Source organism: Acanthaster planci, unplaced genomic scaffold, assembly GCF_054643075.1.
Source record: "Acanthaster planci isolate LZ-2023a unplaced genomic scaffold, COTS_SCS Contig29, whole genome shotgun sequence".
Lineage (NCBI taxonomy): Eukaryota > Metazoa > Echinodermata > Asteroidea > Valvatida > Acanthasteridae > Acanthaster > Acanthaster planci.
Window position 1 is genome coordinate 111976 of NW_028257653.1, and position 15196 is coordinate 127171.

The following is a 15196-nucleotide window of genomic DNA, read 5'->3' on the forward strand; positions in this document are numbered from 1 at the left end:
GATTCTCTAGTCGATGTTTCCTCCAATCTTGAAAGGAAGTCGTTGGCCTTTGCTGTCCGGTATTGTTTAATGTCTCTTGCTTTTGAGAAGCATCCAAAAACAGATAAAACAATGCTCCCAACCCAAACCAAACTTAGCGCACTAAACTGAAGCGATCGATTTTCGTTTCATTTTGCAATCTGGTAATTTGCTTTATTCTCACAACTTTGAAGTTCCTGGAGTTTATTTCTGCGTGTATTCACCTGCAATAGGCTGCCTCATTTTAAGAATGGTTCTCATTGAACAACTTTTCCAAACAGGGCCTAACTTCGTCCTCATGGATTTCTGAGTCTTTTCGATTCCACCCCCCCGCAGGGCGTTAGGGAAGGACAAAGCATCATGTGCTTTGCCAATTCACGGCTGGGATGTATTTCCTTCACAAAATCTTGTGAGAGGCATTTGATCTTCCCAGCGGCCTGTAAGGGCGATGGCAGGCGAGCGGACGTAGAGTTTTTGCTTTGTTCCAAGGGGGCGCACTGCTGCCCTGTTCACTCGCTCCCTACTACTCTTTATGTGGGGCGCAGAGAGGGGAAAAGCATAACGTAATTTTTAACACTCCATATTCGGTGCGTTCGACTTCTTTCGTCCCCACCTTCTCGCTCGTTTGACAGAGCACTACGACCATTCCTAGGTCAGGACTGTCCTGTGTGAGCTAATCGAACGCAGCAAATTGACCGGATAGAATTCATTTCAGCACTGAACAACACAGGTCAACACTTCTGCTTGCGCATGACACGCGCTTACATGCGCGGATTAGGACAGCAAGTAATAACCCAAAACTTCGTGTCTGGCAGAAGCAGTGACGTATTTCCTTACAAAAGTTTTTGAAAGGCATTTTCCCTAACGAAAAGGCGTGGGGGATTTCTGCAGATTCTTATATCAGAACGGCTCATTCGTGGCTTATAATTGTTCCCCCCTGCCTTTTTAAGTGCTTTTGAATACAATTTAGTCGTTGGGAAGTCCAAAAATTTCTTTATAATCCGCTAGTTTCTTACCACGAAAAGGGGGGTGATTCACTAGCCCATCCCCCTGGTCAGAAAGTGCTAGGATACATACACCCGCCCCCAGGAATGGACACCCACGAGAAGTAGTGTGGGTGTCCATGGTTCGAATCTCAGCGCCCCGTACCCTTTCAGACTGTTTCCTGTTACAGAAAGATCAATTCTGAAAGCATAAATGAGCCTCCGTGCTTTTTTCCGTTTCGTTTGGAAAACCGATGATCTCTGTGCGTTATTGACTTGAACCTCACACAGTAACACCAATATCACGGAATATATTTATATAAGCATTTTGGAATTTTGCTATAAAAGCTTGGTTCATTGACACCTGTTTGTCAACAGCGGTGGACAGCTGGGCCTGGTTCACGTGGAATAAACTCACATACCTCACCGAATAACCAAATCCTCTAAACTCACCTCGTTGGTTCGGCGTGTACAGTGGCTTGTCCGTCTGAATAAAGACAAACGAAGCTTGGTAGCTCATTAAAATCACTTGTTGGTTCTGGAATGTGAGTAGAGGTGAGCTGGAACTGGCCACTAATGTGACGAATTCTCGCCCGCGTGTCGGACGCTGCGGTAACTGTGACCGTTCGATGCTCAGTCGAGCCACCTGTGGTTCATCTAACAACACAATATGGTACTCTAAGAGGTCAGTTTCAACGTTGAAACAAGGGCGATGTAAACTCAGAGCGACGCCTCTATTTTTGATTTTTGCCTTTTGATTCAGCTTATGAAGTTCACAAGCGATCATGTCAATTACTAGAATCTAATTACGGCCAAAGCAAAAACCACACGCCTCCCCTTTCAAACAGATGCAACGAAGCTAAGCAACAGAATTTGCATCAAAGAAATGTACTCTAATGCAAAATGTGCCTGACCCCACCAGTTAGCCTTGCATTTCAGTTTCTAGTTTAGAAAAAAATGCTTGTGAAATTACCCTTATATTTAAAAGTTATAGTTCAGAACTTTTTTCATGTAAAGCCTAGTTTTCATGTGTTTGGAACGAGATCGATCTTGGCCAGCACGTTAGATGTCAAGAAAACAGACTGTGTACATGAAACAGAATATGGCGTCATTCGACCAAAAATTGAAACAAAATGGCGTACGAAACCACAAAAATGTTCTTATGAAGTGCCTCTAAAAGCTACACTGGTGCTTCAGTTCGATGTCATTCATTTGCAGTCAGTTATTTTGTTGAAAATTCTGGTTTCATTCCTTAGTCATATATAAGGAGAAAATGGGCCAAATGCATGGTACACAACAGCGAAAGTGTTCTTAGGCGTCACTAGAATGTTTGCCCGGGGAGCATGCACTTTTAAAGGGGAGGGAGGGTTAAGCACTCACCAGCGGCGAACTGATACATGTTTATAGGGAGTCCATACCAGGGTATATTTATATGTCGGTGGATTTTTAATCCACCTCATCTCGTTTTTTCCTTTGTTTCTTCCACCTCTCTCTCTCCCGCCCCCTTCAGATTTGTAAAATTTTTCTTCGGGGCAGGGGGGGAGAGTCCTCTGAATGACAAAAGCTCGCCAAAATTCATCTTTGCCCTTGAGTAACTACTTTTGTGATTGAATTTGTCACAAAAAAGGTTTCCACAAGACTGCAAAATTATGGGTGCGTTCGCGCGGTTACTCCCGTTTTAACACGAGTAGGATGCGTGCGCATTACACTCGGGTACAGGAGGAGTATACTCTCACTAACCCTTGGCTCGTACTCCAGCCGTTCTATAGCGCTCAGGAGTATACTCGCGTTAACGCAATAGCTCGCTCGAACGCACCCTGGGACTGAGGACTGTTCGACGATGACGTCTATGAGTCTACGCGTTAGGTCCATGGAAACTAGGCTTAATATAGTCTGTTTCAATAGCAACTTCAAATGCAATGGGATTTCTAAAACTATCCAGAAATATCTATTTTCCCAGTATGTACCCAGATTTTACACGTACTTTCAGTCACGATGACGGTCCTCTCTGATATTCTGTTGTTGCTCCCTGCCAGGTGGAAATAAAGTGTCACTGGTATTTCGTCAGCATCGGTTCCATGGACACTGACTAAAATGGTCTCGTTAACATCCACGCGGACGATGTTGGGCGCAGCGATGAAATAATGGGCACTGCATACGAGCAAATTTACAAAAATCACGGCAATTACAGTAACCATCTTCACAGTAAAAGTGACTTACTGCTGGACACTACGTTAAACGTTGTAGGGGTTTGGGTTAATATAAAGTACAAAAAGTTCGGGGGGAGTCTCACGACCTACGGGTGAGGGATGATCCAAATTTAATGCAGCATCATCGTGCGATCAAAGCTTGGGAGACATAATCTTCCTCATGCACACCTGGCATTTACATCTATTTACACTTACCTTGAGAAATGTTTCTTTCCCTGGTACAAGGCAATGGATCTATTACCAGATAAGTAGGCACAACCCTACATGGAAATTCATTCCAAATGGTTAAAGTGATATTTCTCGTTCGCGCAAAATTTAATGCAGCATCATCGTGCGATCAAAGCTTGGGAGACATAATCTTCCTCATGCACACCTGGCATTTACATCTATTTACACTTACCTTGAGAAATGTTTCTTTCCCTGGTACAAGGCAATGGATCTATTACCAGATAAGTAGGCACAACCCTACATGGAAATTCATTCCAAATGGTTAAAGTGATATTTCTCGTTCGCGCAAAATTTAATGCAGCATCATCGTGCGATCAAAGCTTGGGAGACATAATCTTCCTCAAGCTCACCTGGCATTTACATCTATTTACACTTACCTTAGAAAATGTTTTTTTCCCTGGTACAAGGCAATGAATCTACTACCAGATAAGAAACCACAACCGTACGTGTGAATACATTCCAAATCGTTAAAGTAACATTTCATTTTTTTTCCTTCGCGAAAAATAACGACTATTGTAGCACATATTTACATGCCGAAAACCGAGTATACCAGGCAAGATATGGGACGGAGGGGTACCCCCCTTACCTGTCCAATTCCTATACACACTCTAGACTATTGTTACCTGACACATCCCCCCTAGAACTCTGTAAAGAATTCCTGAGATTCCGATCAAACAATGACCAACAGAAAGGCGGGGGGGGGTTCTCTCCGTCCCATATCTTGCTTCAAATGAAACCGAGGCTAACCAACCAAGGGCGGATCCAGAACCAAATTCTTCTCTAAAGGGAAAAGGGGCAAAACTGCAATCGGGGGGGGGTTGTTAAAAAACTTCGGAATTTCATTATGTGACGTTGTATGGCCTCTCTGAGGGGTGGAGCCAACATTTTTTGTAGTATTTTCGGCATTTGCTTTGGAAAAAAAGTAGTCTCAAAACTCGCCTGTTTCTCATTATACGTCAAAACGACACCGCACAGTGGCACGCGCAAGTGGACTTGAGTGCACACTATGCACACGTATTTTACAGAACCGAGTGGGTTTTGTTTTCAAGAAGTGGCACGAGTTTTAGCTTTACTTCAAGAGTTTGAAGGCTTTTATCAACATTTTCTGTGATCCCATAACTGATTAATGAACCAGTCCGGTATTTTAATAGCGCATGCTCAGTACAAGGCTATTCGGGAACAACCATCTGTGCGCGTGAAAGTCAGTCCTATCAGGGGAACCATATACTAACTCACGCACGCACAATGTTCCCCAAAGACCTTGGCTTTTTGAAATAACGAAACAGCTCATTACCTCGTCAAGTGCGATCCTAACGCGCGCATTTCACAGTTGTTTGTGAACCAGAGAGTGCAGCTCCCAGAAAAGAAGCGGCTCTGTTGCTAGGAAAAATCACGCCCTTTCTTGGTCCAGCTCGGGACTCACAGGTTCGCAGACTGCAGTTTTCAAAGCAAAATCAGGACTAAACTTGCACAACGTTAGACTGAACAAAGGCTTTACAATTGGCAATTAAACCGTGCATGATCGAGCCAAAAACCGAAAATGTTATTGGAAAGGAAGGGGCACATAGTTCTATGTGAACATGGGGGACAAGTTTCTGGAAGCCTGTGACAGGAAGCCGCTCAGGTGTATCTTCGAAGTATCTAAAAATAACATGAAATGTTCTGTAGATATACGCAGGAAATCTATAAAAGCACTTCACTGGCGTATAGTAGGGTCATTTTGATTGGATTGATTTGATACGAAAAAGGTAGATCAGGTATTTTCAGCAGTCAGCGACACAATCTGTATTATTCTAGCGGCACTGTTCAAATAGCGTCAAATGATGGTGGCGCTCTTCATGTTGCCGCCATTTCTGACTTTCAGTGCAACATCAGTAACATCCGATGGCACGCCACGCCACTGCATGTAGCTTTTAAAAGGAACGCAAAAAAATCACGGCCAAGTCACGTAGTCCACTTGTGTCAATCGATTTTCCTTGCTTTCTCTTTTCATGTTTACTTTTTTCGTCACTGTTCATGGCTGTGATTTCAAGTAGGGAGAACTGCAGTTTAACCACCGAAGCCCAATGCAGAGATCGACATCTGTTTTTGTACCAACGTGAACTCGTTGACACGAAACGTGATCAGGACATTTGCCAAAAGACCATAATTTACTCGAGTTACGCGTGTTTGATAGAAGGAAAGAAAAGCCTATCTCTTACTTGGGCACATAATGTTGCAAAGGTGATTAAGTATGAAGAAAAAATTACTTATTTTGTTCAACAATTTTTACTCAGTGTATCGGTGAAGAGTGTTACCGTGCAGGAGAGACAGTGATTGCCTTGCTAACTGGATCAGCGACTAAAAAGTCCACTTGATACAGCTGGGTTTTGAAAAGCAAGGAAACTTGGAAACCAAAGAAACATTTAAACAGAAAGATCTTGTAAACTGTAATTAAGAAAACAAACAAGCCCACGCTAGAGGGCCTGCTCCTTTACGTCACAGTTGCGTTGTACATTTGTCAACCTGTGGTGGTTAGAAATGTGGCAAAAGGTGAATTCACTAAGACCCTGATGCAGCTGTGAAACACTACTAAATGCGAACCGAATCGTCTTTAAGAGAAGGGCCGATAGGCGTATCGCAGAAATGTAGCCTACATCGTTGCACTCTAGAACAGTATATACAATGTCGAAAGTTACCCGCCCTGAGTTGAAGTGCACGCGTTCTGCGTGTACGCAAAGACCAAACATTAGGAATAAATTCGTTACGCGTTCTCAGCGTGCTCCACGTCAAACACGCCATTGATCCCATTATAGAGTACCGAAGTGCGACGTCATTCAGAACCAGTAAATGCCGTACAAACGAATGGAGTACGCGCGCGTGTTGGTTCACGCGCTGGTTCTCGCGGGAATGCATTTTACAGACACACGGTACTTGTGTGGTGAGTACTACAAAAACACGCCCTCCTTTGATCCGCTCGGAGCGGATAGTAAAAATCTACTTATGATAACTTGACATCTTGTTGTTCAAAGAGGCCCACAACGCGCACGCTACCTATCCACAAGCCTTGTACCACCGAAATAATGGCTTCTGATCGCCGAATACGGGCGATTCAAAAAGTTTTGCAACGTGTTGACCAATCACAACGTGCGAAATTTGTCGACCATTTCCAAACGCGCATTGGGTTGACAGATTTCGCGCATTTAATTGGCCAGCGCCTTGCAAACTCTTGGAGGTGCACTGTATCGAAACGCCCAGATTACACTATGGACCACCCGATTAGACGCCATAACTGCAGTGCCGCTGCACTCACACGCACATTCTTTGGCTTGAAGCGCGCGTGCTTTTTTGGTAAATCACGACACCCTACTGGTCGAAGAGGCATGTAACGCACGCCCACCACCTGCCCAAGAGCGCCAAGCCACCGCAGTAATGGCTTCTAATTTCAGTTGTCAAATTACGCTATAAGTCTCTCTCAGACGACATCGCTTCCTACAGTTTGGTACATGCATCGACATTTTTGTACTTCAGTGTTTATGACGCACATCGGTTGCACCGTAATTCGAACATATTTCGATCAGCACGCGTACGAGTTAAGAACACTTTGCACATCGCGCACACACGCACCTGTTGACGTTGTATACGCAGTTGCAAAGATGATGTCAAGCGAAAGGCTCTGGCCGTGTCCGAAACGGGCTTCCAGAGCTACGGCTAGGTCTACTGTCTGCGCGTCTCCACACATTTCCATTGGAGCGGAGACCTAGACCTAGCTCTAGACAAGAGATTCGGATGCAGCCTATGATCTGAAGAGGGCAGCGGTCACGGTCAGTGTTCAAATTCAGACTTCGAAGTCTCTCAGCATTTCTTTGGAACATGAAATTGGCAATAGAAATATTCAAAAATGACCTAGATTCAAAAATGCACGCGCCTCCACGGACATGGTACACTTCCTGAAATGCCATTTGCCCGCCGTGTTACGTCACGTGAAAACCTCCATATTTTCATTTGTAGATTTTGTACATCTAAACCATGGACGTTTGAACAACAGAAGGTAATAGGCCCATGGTTGACTAAAAGCGTCCACGACTGACGACCGCGAAAATATATGATGACGGATCAAATATGAACAAAATATGAACAATAGGTGGTCCACCATTGCACTCGTTACGAAGATGCTTACATGTGTTTGGGCGTTTGCCACCGACAAACACAGAAGAAAATATCAAGAGGCTAGCATCTTTTGCTATTTATCTTAGAGGAAGTGAAAGGCGTACGAAGTGTACTTACGCCTGTGCAGCAGCAAGTAGGTGGAATGCTGCACTTAAGACAAGGAAGACCTGCATCTTGAGTGAGTCAGGCCTTCTCTTTCACCACTAAGTTCGATGTAGTACCACTTCTCCTCTCCAGAAATAAACAACGCTGATATAGGCCTAATTTACGTCTCCAGCATTCATATGCGGCACCAGCCGGATCCTGGTATATTATGCTTTGCAAATCTACCATTAAGCTGTTTGTTAGCTAGATGAAACTTCAGGTACATAACGGTAGTTTGGCGGAGGACTTGCCAAGCTCCGTAAGAGGTGAATGCCTCGGGTGATCCTGATTTATATTATACCCCCTGCGTGGGCTTTTCCCACTTACTGTTGACAATGGCTTTTAACCTTTAATAGTAGTGAAAAACCACAGCTTGTTCCAATGATACCGTGGGACGGTGTTCATTCAAAGAGGTCAGGAAGGACACTTGTTTTTATGAAACTACCGAAAAAGTTTTAGTTAATCGTCTTAAAACCCACGCATGAACAAACTACGCCATGGAAAAACAGAAAACGCTTTTTTCCTCGTTACATGTAACAATTTATTTAATTTTTTTAATGGGAAGGCATAGCTAGCACCTGAAGTTGCGCCCCATACGCAAATGAACCCATCCCAACCGTACTTACATATGTTTTAGGGGAAAGTTTAACTGCGCATGTCCCAGCTTAGGGTAATTTGCATGCGTAAAGAGGGCCATGAGAATTCGTGCCGGGTAAGCAGCTGCTTCATGTCATGAAATTTACGTCTTATTTCACTTTTGGGAAATAAAAATTCCTGCCCAAAATATTGTAAGATAAGGCCTTTTCCTAACGTGTTTTGTGACAATAAAACTGAGAAATAGTACCAGAGTGTTAAAAACTAGTGATTTTTGTAAAAAGCTCTTTTTGTTAGCAGTAGTTGTTTACGTTCTGATGCAATTTTTGAAGGCTCGAAACAAAAAATTCCAAGTTTTCCCGAAGTTTTCAAAAGTGGACCGTGGTGGGAAAAGGTGTGAAGGTTTTAGATTTGCTGACGGTTTTCCGCTAGATTTTTTCTCTTCCCGACTGGACGCGTTTGCATATCGACCTACCTTAGCACTGATTCCGTTTATCGCAAAATCTTACGGCCTTGCGAACGTACAAATTCAGTGACTCGGGAACGAATGACAAACACGAAAGTACAGTAGGTTAACATGAAGTTTATTATTGAAACCGAGGTTTAACTGGCATTATTACATTGCCAGGAAATATTGAGATTCATTGTATATATCCTCAGTTTTACATGTACTATACAAGTCATGCATGAACCACAAAACATGATATACACCGGCTCCGGTGAGAATTTCCATACATAATGTACATGTACATGTACGCCGCGGTAGGCGTCACAGTCTGCAGTGTACCGTGCACGGAACGTGGCTGGACCGGCGATTTTTGTGCATGTAAAACACGTAGATCGCGCTGCAGCGAAGTATCAAATAATTATAACTCAAGAAAGTCGAACAAAAAATCTAGCTATAGATAGAACTGACTGTACGGTGTGGTTGAGATTCTGGCCTGTCGTATTCAGTATCTCACTGTTCTGGGAAAACTTCTAAAATTGAGAAATTTAGTGAAAAACAGACCAGGAGATTTATTGAAGAGGGAAATGGTTTATCATCTAAGCAACCACTTTAAGGCTAAATTTCAAATTTATGTAGCATTTCCTTTCATGATTCTGTGTTGTTTCATTCGGTTTAAACCTTCTAGAGCACATACAAAGACTTTCAGTGTGATCGTTTTTAACTTTGTGCAAACGAAGTCTTCAAAACAAGAAGGCTCAACCGTGACGGAGGATCGATTGGCAAGTTGCTAAGGATGATTCCGTATGGTTCACGAGGGTCCGGTCAAGCCCCGCACGGTCGAAGTCGTTAATTTCACACGTCGAATGGAAGTGAAACATAGGTGAACCTATGCACTTGTTGAGAAAATGATGGCAGTGTTACAACAATATATTTTCTTGGTTTCTTTTGAAATTCATATTTGTTTTTGTCTATTCTATATTTCCAGGTGAAGGCTTGCGGTTCAATGTAGGCAAGACTGAGTTTTAACTGCAAAGCCGATTGCAGAGATCAGCAACACCATCTGTTTTTGTAACTAACGTGAACTCCCTGACATGAAACGTGCAAATGATCCAGACAGTTTACCTTAGGTTCATAATTCACTCGCTTCATGGTGTCTTTATGGGGTATATTGCCTATCCCTCACATGTTTTTCAAAGTGGATAATGTATGAGGAATAACAAGTTCATCGTTTTTACGCACTGCACCGGTAAGAGGCGCTATATCATGGCGGAATGACAGCGATTGCTCGAGTGTTTTGGGGTAGGATTAAGCATCTGAAAAGTCCACATCATGGATACGAAAACTTTGTACGTCTTAAGTCAGGAGGGAATAAGAACATGTGGCTCTAAACTTAACTCGCTAATTCAACTCTCTCAACCTCTCTGATCAGAAAGAGTCGAGTTCACAATACCCCGTGGCATGCGGGAAACTGTCGGGGATTTCCCCAATCCTCAGCGCGGTTAATAAAGGTTAAAATAAGGCCAGGGTCGGTACCTGTTATTGTGTTTGGAACTTGTCGGAGAGAGCGCAAGAAGTCGTGTTGGTCTTCCATTTTGTGCTCGACTAAAATGAGACATTTCTTCTTCTTTTATAAAGAGAAAAAACTTTGCGTGTAGTAAAGATGGAGACAACGAGACCCATTTGTGGTGACAGAAATGAACCAGAAATCAATTTTTATCCCCGAAATGAAATGAACATATCCCATTTTCGTGGTAGCTGTAGTTTTAATCCAGGCAATTTTTTTCAGTTTATAATCTATTTGGCAAGGTAAGATGGTCACCGTTGACTTCAGTCAAAAGAGCATTGCGAGTAGTAATTGTAATTGCTGAGTCGGTAATGTGAGGTTACTGCATAGGGGCGGTGGTCTCGACGAGGGCGCCCTCCTCCTTAGGGTGTGGCACGTATATTGTGGGCCAGATTGTTTCACAAGGGTCTATATCTTTATAAGTGATCCCAAAGCCGGTTCGCTCTATGTGTATGAGGCATGTGCAGCAGGGTATGAGACGGAGAGAAGCCCCCCTGCTTTGTGTTGGTCATTGTCTCGCAGGAATCTGGCGAATTCCTTTCAGACATCTTGGGGGGGGGTGTGTTAAGTAACAATAGTCTGGAATGTGTATAAGGGATTGGACATGTGGGGGGGGGGTACCCCTCGGTCTCATTTCTTGCTGGGTATAGCATGAGGCGTGCTCTGTGAACTCAGTGAACCAAAGTCCGATCAGTTATCATGAGCTGGCCTAGTAGGCCCTTCGTCTGCAGTTGCACGGGACGGCACAGAAAGTCTCTGAGCGACAAAAAGGGAGTCTGTTGGGGTGGGAGTATACCAGGCAGGAAATGGGACAGAGGGGTACCCTCCCCCCAACAAGTCCAACCCCTATACACACTTCAGCCTATTGTCACTTAACATATCCCCCCCCCAGATGTCTGAAAAGAATTCCTAAGATGTGTGTACCAGTATAACAATGACAACACAAAGGTGGGGGGGGGTTCTCTCTGTCCCATAGTTTGCTTCATATGTAATATACAGTTGCACCCACTAAGTAGGCCTAAACTCTATCCGCCTAGCTCATTAATAGAAGTTATGCACTCAAGATATTCAACATCAGAGAGGCCGAGAGCTATGGAACTGGAGAATTGAAGAAATTTAGCACTGGACCTGTGGCCTGGACTTAGGGCTTCCAATTCTGAGCAATTTGGATGCAATCAGATCCAGAAGAGGCACTATTTATCCGTTTCGCAAAGGAACGCTTTTTCAAAATGGCTAATTTTCCCATGTAGGGAAATATCCCTCGTTTTTGGGGTGGTGTACTTTGGGTAAGATTTTTTTTTCAAAAAATCATTAGTCAACCAGGCAAAACTGAAAGGAAAATGAAAGACTTGTTGATCATCGTGTTTCTATGCAGCCTGAATACCTGTGAGAGTTGTGGGTATTTTTAAAAGAATTGTGAAGTACACCTGCTGATGTTTGTGAGAATTTTTGTTCTTACTGGGGTGCACCTGCACCCATACCGTCCCAGCCTAGATGGTTCGTTGACTGTGGTATCGGGCACGGGGAGCGTGATTGGGCCGATGCTTCGTGACGTAACTAAGACAGAACGTGACTTGAAATAAACAACCTTTGGACGCCTGAATTGTGTAAAACAAAAGCAAGCTGATTCAGTTCTTCTTCACTCATAAACGAAGCCAGCACACCAGTAGGGGGCGTTGTGAAAGGGAGGAATCTGTGACTTAATTCGCACCAGTGGCGTAAGTAGGATGCTACAGCTGAGGGGGCAACTGGGGTGCACATTTTTTTTTCAGGGGGCACTGAAAATAATTGAACTAGGTATATATATATTTTTTCCATTTCCATTTTCAAATAGGGGAGGGACCGGCCTCCGTTGGGGGGCACGTGCCCCCCCCGTAGTGACGCCACTGCTTCGCACAGGGTTTGTGAACCCCCACAATTAGATGTGTGGCGTGCCTTTAGTGCCATTACAGGATCCTGAATGAGTCGACGGGGATATCCCAGAGCTACACCACTCACAACTCACGAGATAAGTGATCCACCCTCGGAATTGACCCAAAGAGGAGTTTTTACTGCGCCACACCACACCACCTACCTACGCCCTCAACGACACAATGGGGCACGGAATGTAGCTTCTCATTTACAAAGCAGAAATGCTGAACGTCAATGTAAATAATTATCGGTCTCGTTTTGCCGTATGCCACTCGGTGACATTGTATACACTTTTCGCATTCATGAATGAAGTACAATTATCAATTCAGGATCAACGCTGCATTTTCTGCAACGGAATCATAGCAGTTTGCACGGAACTCCACTGCTGCGTTAGGCCTACCAGTCTATACTCCACTGTCTTTCAGCCTGAAATAATGAGACGCAGTATATCAACAATAAAATTGTAAAATACATTGTGCCAAACTGCACGGACCGACAAGCCTACGGAAGTATTATGCCATATTGATACAACCGATTTAAACTCATGTTTCAATTAACAGCTGCATTTTCGTTTGCTTTTTCATATCATTAAAATCAACGCGGAAGCCTTGACATGAGAAGGAGATACGTGACTTTCTGTCTGACTTGAACGTTTGTCAGTACATGTACATATGTACAGTGTAACTTATGCCATGGTTAAAGTGTATCTGCAATGATTTTTTTCTTAGACATGGATTTTCATTTTATGAAACTTATTGACATCTACACGTATTAGGTTAAATATACTGAAAAGTACACTCTTTTAAACATTTAAAATTATCAGTACTTTTCTGGCTTAAGGCGGTGTTGCTGTAATCACGGGGAAAGACAATGGCCCAGTGCTTCTGTTTTTCTGTTCAAATTATATATGAACCCAGAATTTACTCACTGAAAATATTTGTGAGAAAAGGATTGATGACTTTCTTGTCACTATGTACCCACACAACAGTGAATCACCAAAGCGAAGAGAAAATTTATGCCAGCAAAATTCTTTTAAATGCGATTTTCTTTGCACAAATCCTTGTAACATTATGGTTTTCTTCTCGGATGATGACATCACAGTTTTACTCATGAATATGGAAATATTACTAAGACAACCCAAAAAACCCAGCAAAACACCATTTGAAATAGTGAAACAAAAATTGAAAATGACTTTAACTTCAAACATGAATACATATCTATGTGCCATGTTCCACGTGTTTAGTACGGTTGCATGGAAATGTCAGGTTGCAAAAACAAAGCAACTGCATGTTTAGTTCTGGCCGGGTGTAAAGACTCGTATAGTGGCGAAACTGGGATGCATTTGACCAATTGACCAAGGCGCACTATCACCACATGTTTTCCTTCTCTAATTCCCAATGGGGGACACACGGGGAGCTGAGGACTCGAATAGTTGGGGGCGTCGCGCCTCCCATGCCCCCAGTTTCGCCACTAGACGCCTAAGCTGTCTTCTTTTTGTAATGGCCCTATTTTCGGTGGTCACAGAGAAGTAGACAGACGAGATGAGGCCAGCTGTTTTGCATGGCTCCATAACACACTGTGCAAAACGTCATACGCCATACAGTCTTCCACACTCTATCTAATAGGCATCACGAAAATTGGGGCCCTTTGTATCTCACCTGACGTGTTCAACAGTTTTCAAAAAACGAAAAAATGGATTTACGCGTATAATAATCATATTCAGATGTTGCTGAGGGGTGGGTTTTCAGGACTTGTTGGCCTTTCTTGCCACGTTCTTACGTAATCCCTCTTGCATGCAAACAATACGAGTCAAAGATTCATGCATGGTCTATGGCAAAAGTACCAGTACTTGTTCGTTATTCCGTTGCCTATTTCCGTTTTCAAATCAGGTAGTGCTAGTGTCCGTTTCCTTCCCGTCCGCTGCTGGTTCCTCGGCCTTACTGGTGCCGTACTCAGCAGCGTTTTTGGGAAGCTCTTGTTTCTCTTCGTCATCTTCAGTCGTTACCTTGCCAACACACCACATAACGAACAGGAACGGCGCTTTCAGCAAGAAGACCAAACCTTTCTGTAGTGCTTCCAGACAGGGTGCGCAACAAGGACTACAGCATTTTACTGCAACGCCAGAAAGAATCGCAGTCAGTCATCTTTTAAAAAAAATAGCAGGTATCGTTATTCCACGATCATTATAGCCCCAGCCATGAGTTTAAAAACTTACTCCATTTACAATTGGATATATGCTTTTTTTTTCTTTCCCCAAAAGGCAAGACATGTGAGCCCTGTCGAAGCCCTGGTCGGTGAAAGGAGATCTACCTTTGGGCACAAATATTTTTACATCAGTCAGTTTTTGTCCTGTGATGACGTCACATTAATGTTTATAGTGCAACAAATACCTTCTGTAGAGTCACCGTTTTCAGACCTCGTGATCGTGACTTACATGGGCAAAGAATGATCGCTACAATCAGGGCAAGTAGACTGATGACCAGGAGGAAAGGTACACAAAGAATTCCCACTAGCAGTCTGCATGTATACCGACAGCAGTTTCCCCAGCTTTGACAGCACTTGCAATCACACATTCTGGACCTTGGCGAAGTGATAAGCCTACGACCAGTTCTTCAAACATTCCTGCAATATCGTTTCGAAAGGTACAGTAGGTCGTGTCAGCGTTAACTACTGATAAATTATTTGACTTTTAACTCACCAAAACCAACAGAAATTAATAATCAACAGAATAGCTTAACTAATCGCAACTTCCCCACTATAAGTGAACAATCAACGAATTGATTTCCAAACATTTGAACTTACTGATAACAATGTGTCGGAATGGTCAACCCTCTCATGCAAACTCACACAAACCGCGTACAGCAATATCGAAATACAACAATTTGATCGGTCATGTTGAAATGATCTTTCCTAAGGTTTAGATACTTTCAGTTACTCACTCACCGAC

The 15196-nt window shown here is 43.3% G+C and overlaps 1 protein-coding gene and 1 long non-coding RNA gene across 2 annotated transcripts in view; one reads left to right on the forward strand and one right to left on the reverse strand.

The window, feature by feature from the left end:
* Nucleotides 1-7982, reverse strand: part of LOC110986238 (complement C3-like) — a 42911-nt gene extending 34929 nt beyond the window's left edge. Inside the window, exons 1-3 of the mRNA XM_087131907.1 lie at nucleotides 7706-7982; nucleotides 2986-3152; nucleotides 1455-1658 (exon numbers count right to left, since the gene is read on the reverse strand). Coding sequence (XP_086988033.1) covers nucleotides 1455-1658; nucleotides 2986-3152; nucleotides 7706-7761 — 427 coding nt within the window. The 5' untranslated portion in view covers nucleotides 7762-7982. The remainder of the gene's footprint in view (nucleotides 1-1454; nucleotides 1659-2985; nucleotides 3153-7705) is intronic.
* A 1530-nt stretch (nucleotides 7983-9512) lies between these two features.
* LOC147795439 (uncharacterized) lies at nucleotides 9513-10402 on the forward strand. Its single transcript, XR_015423903.1, has 2 exons — nucleotides 9513-9654; nucleotides 9760-10402. It is a non-coding gene; the product is annotated as an uncharacterized LOC147795439 (long non-coding RNA).
* Nucleotides 10403-15196: the final 4794 nt, after the last annotated feature.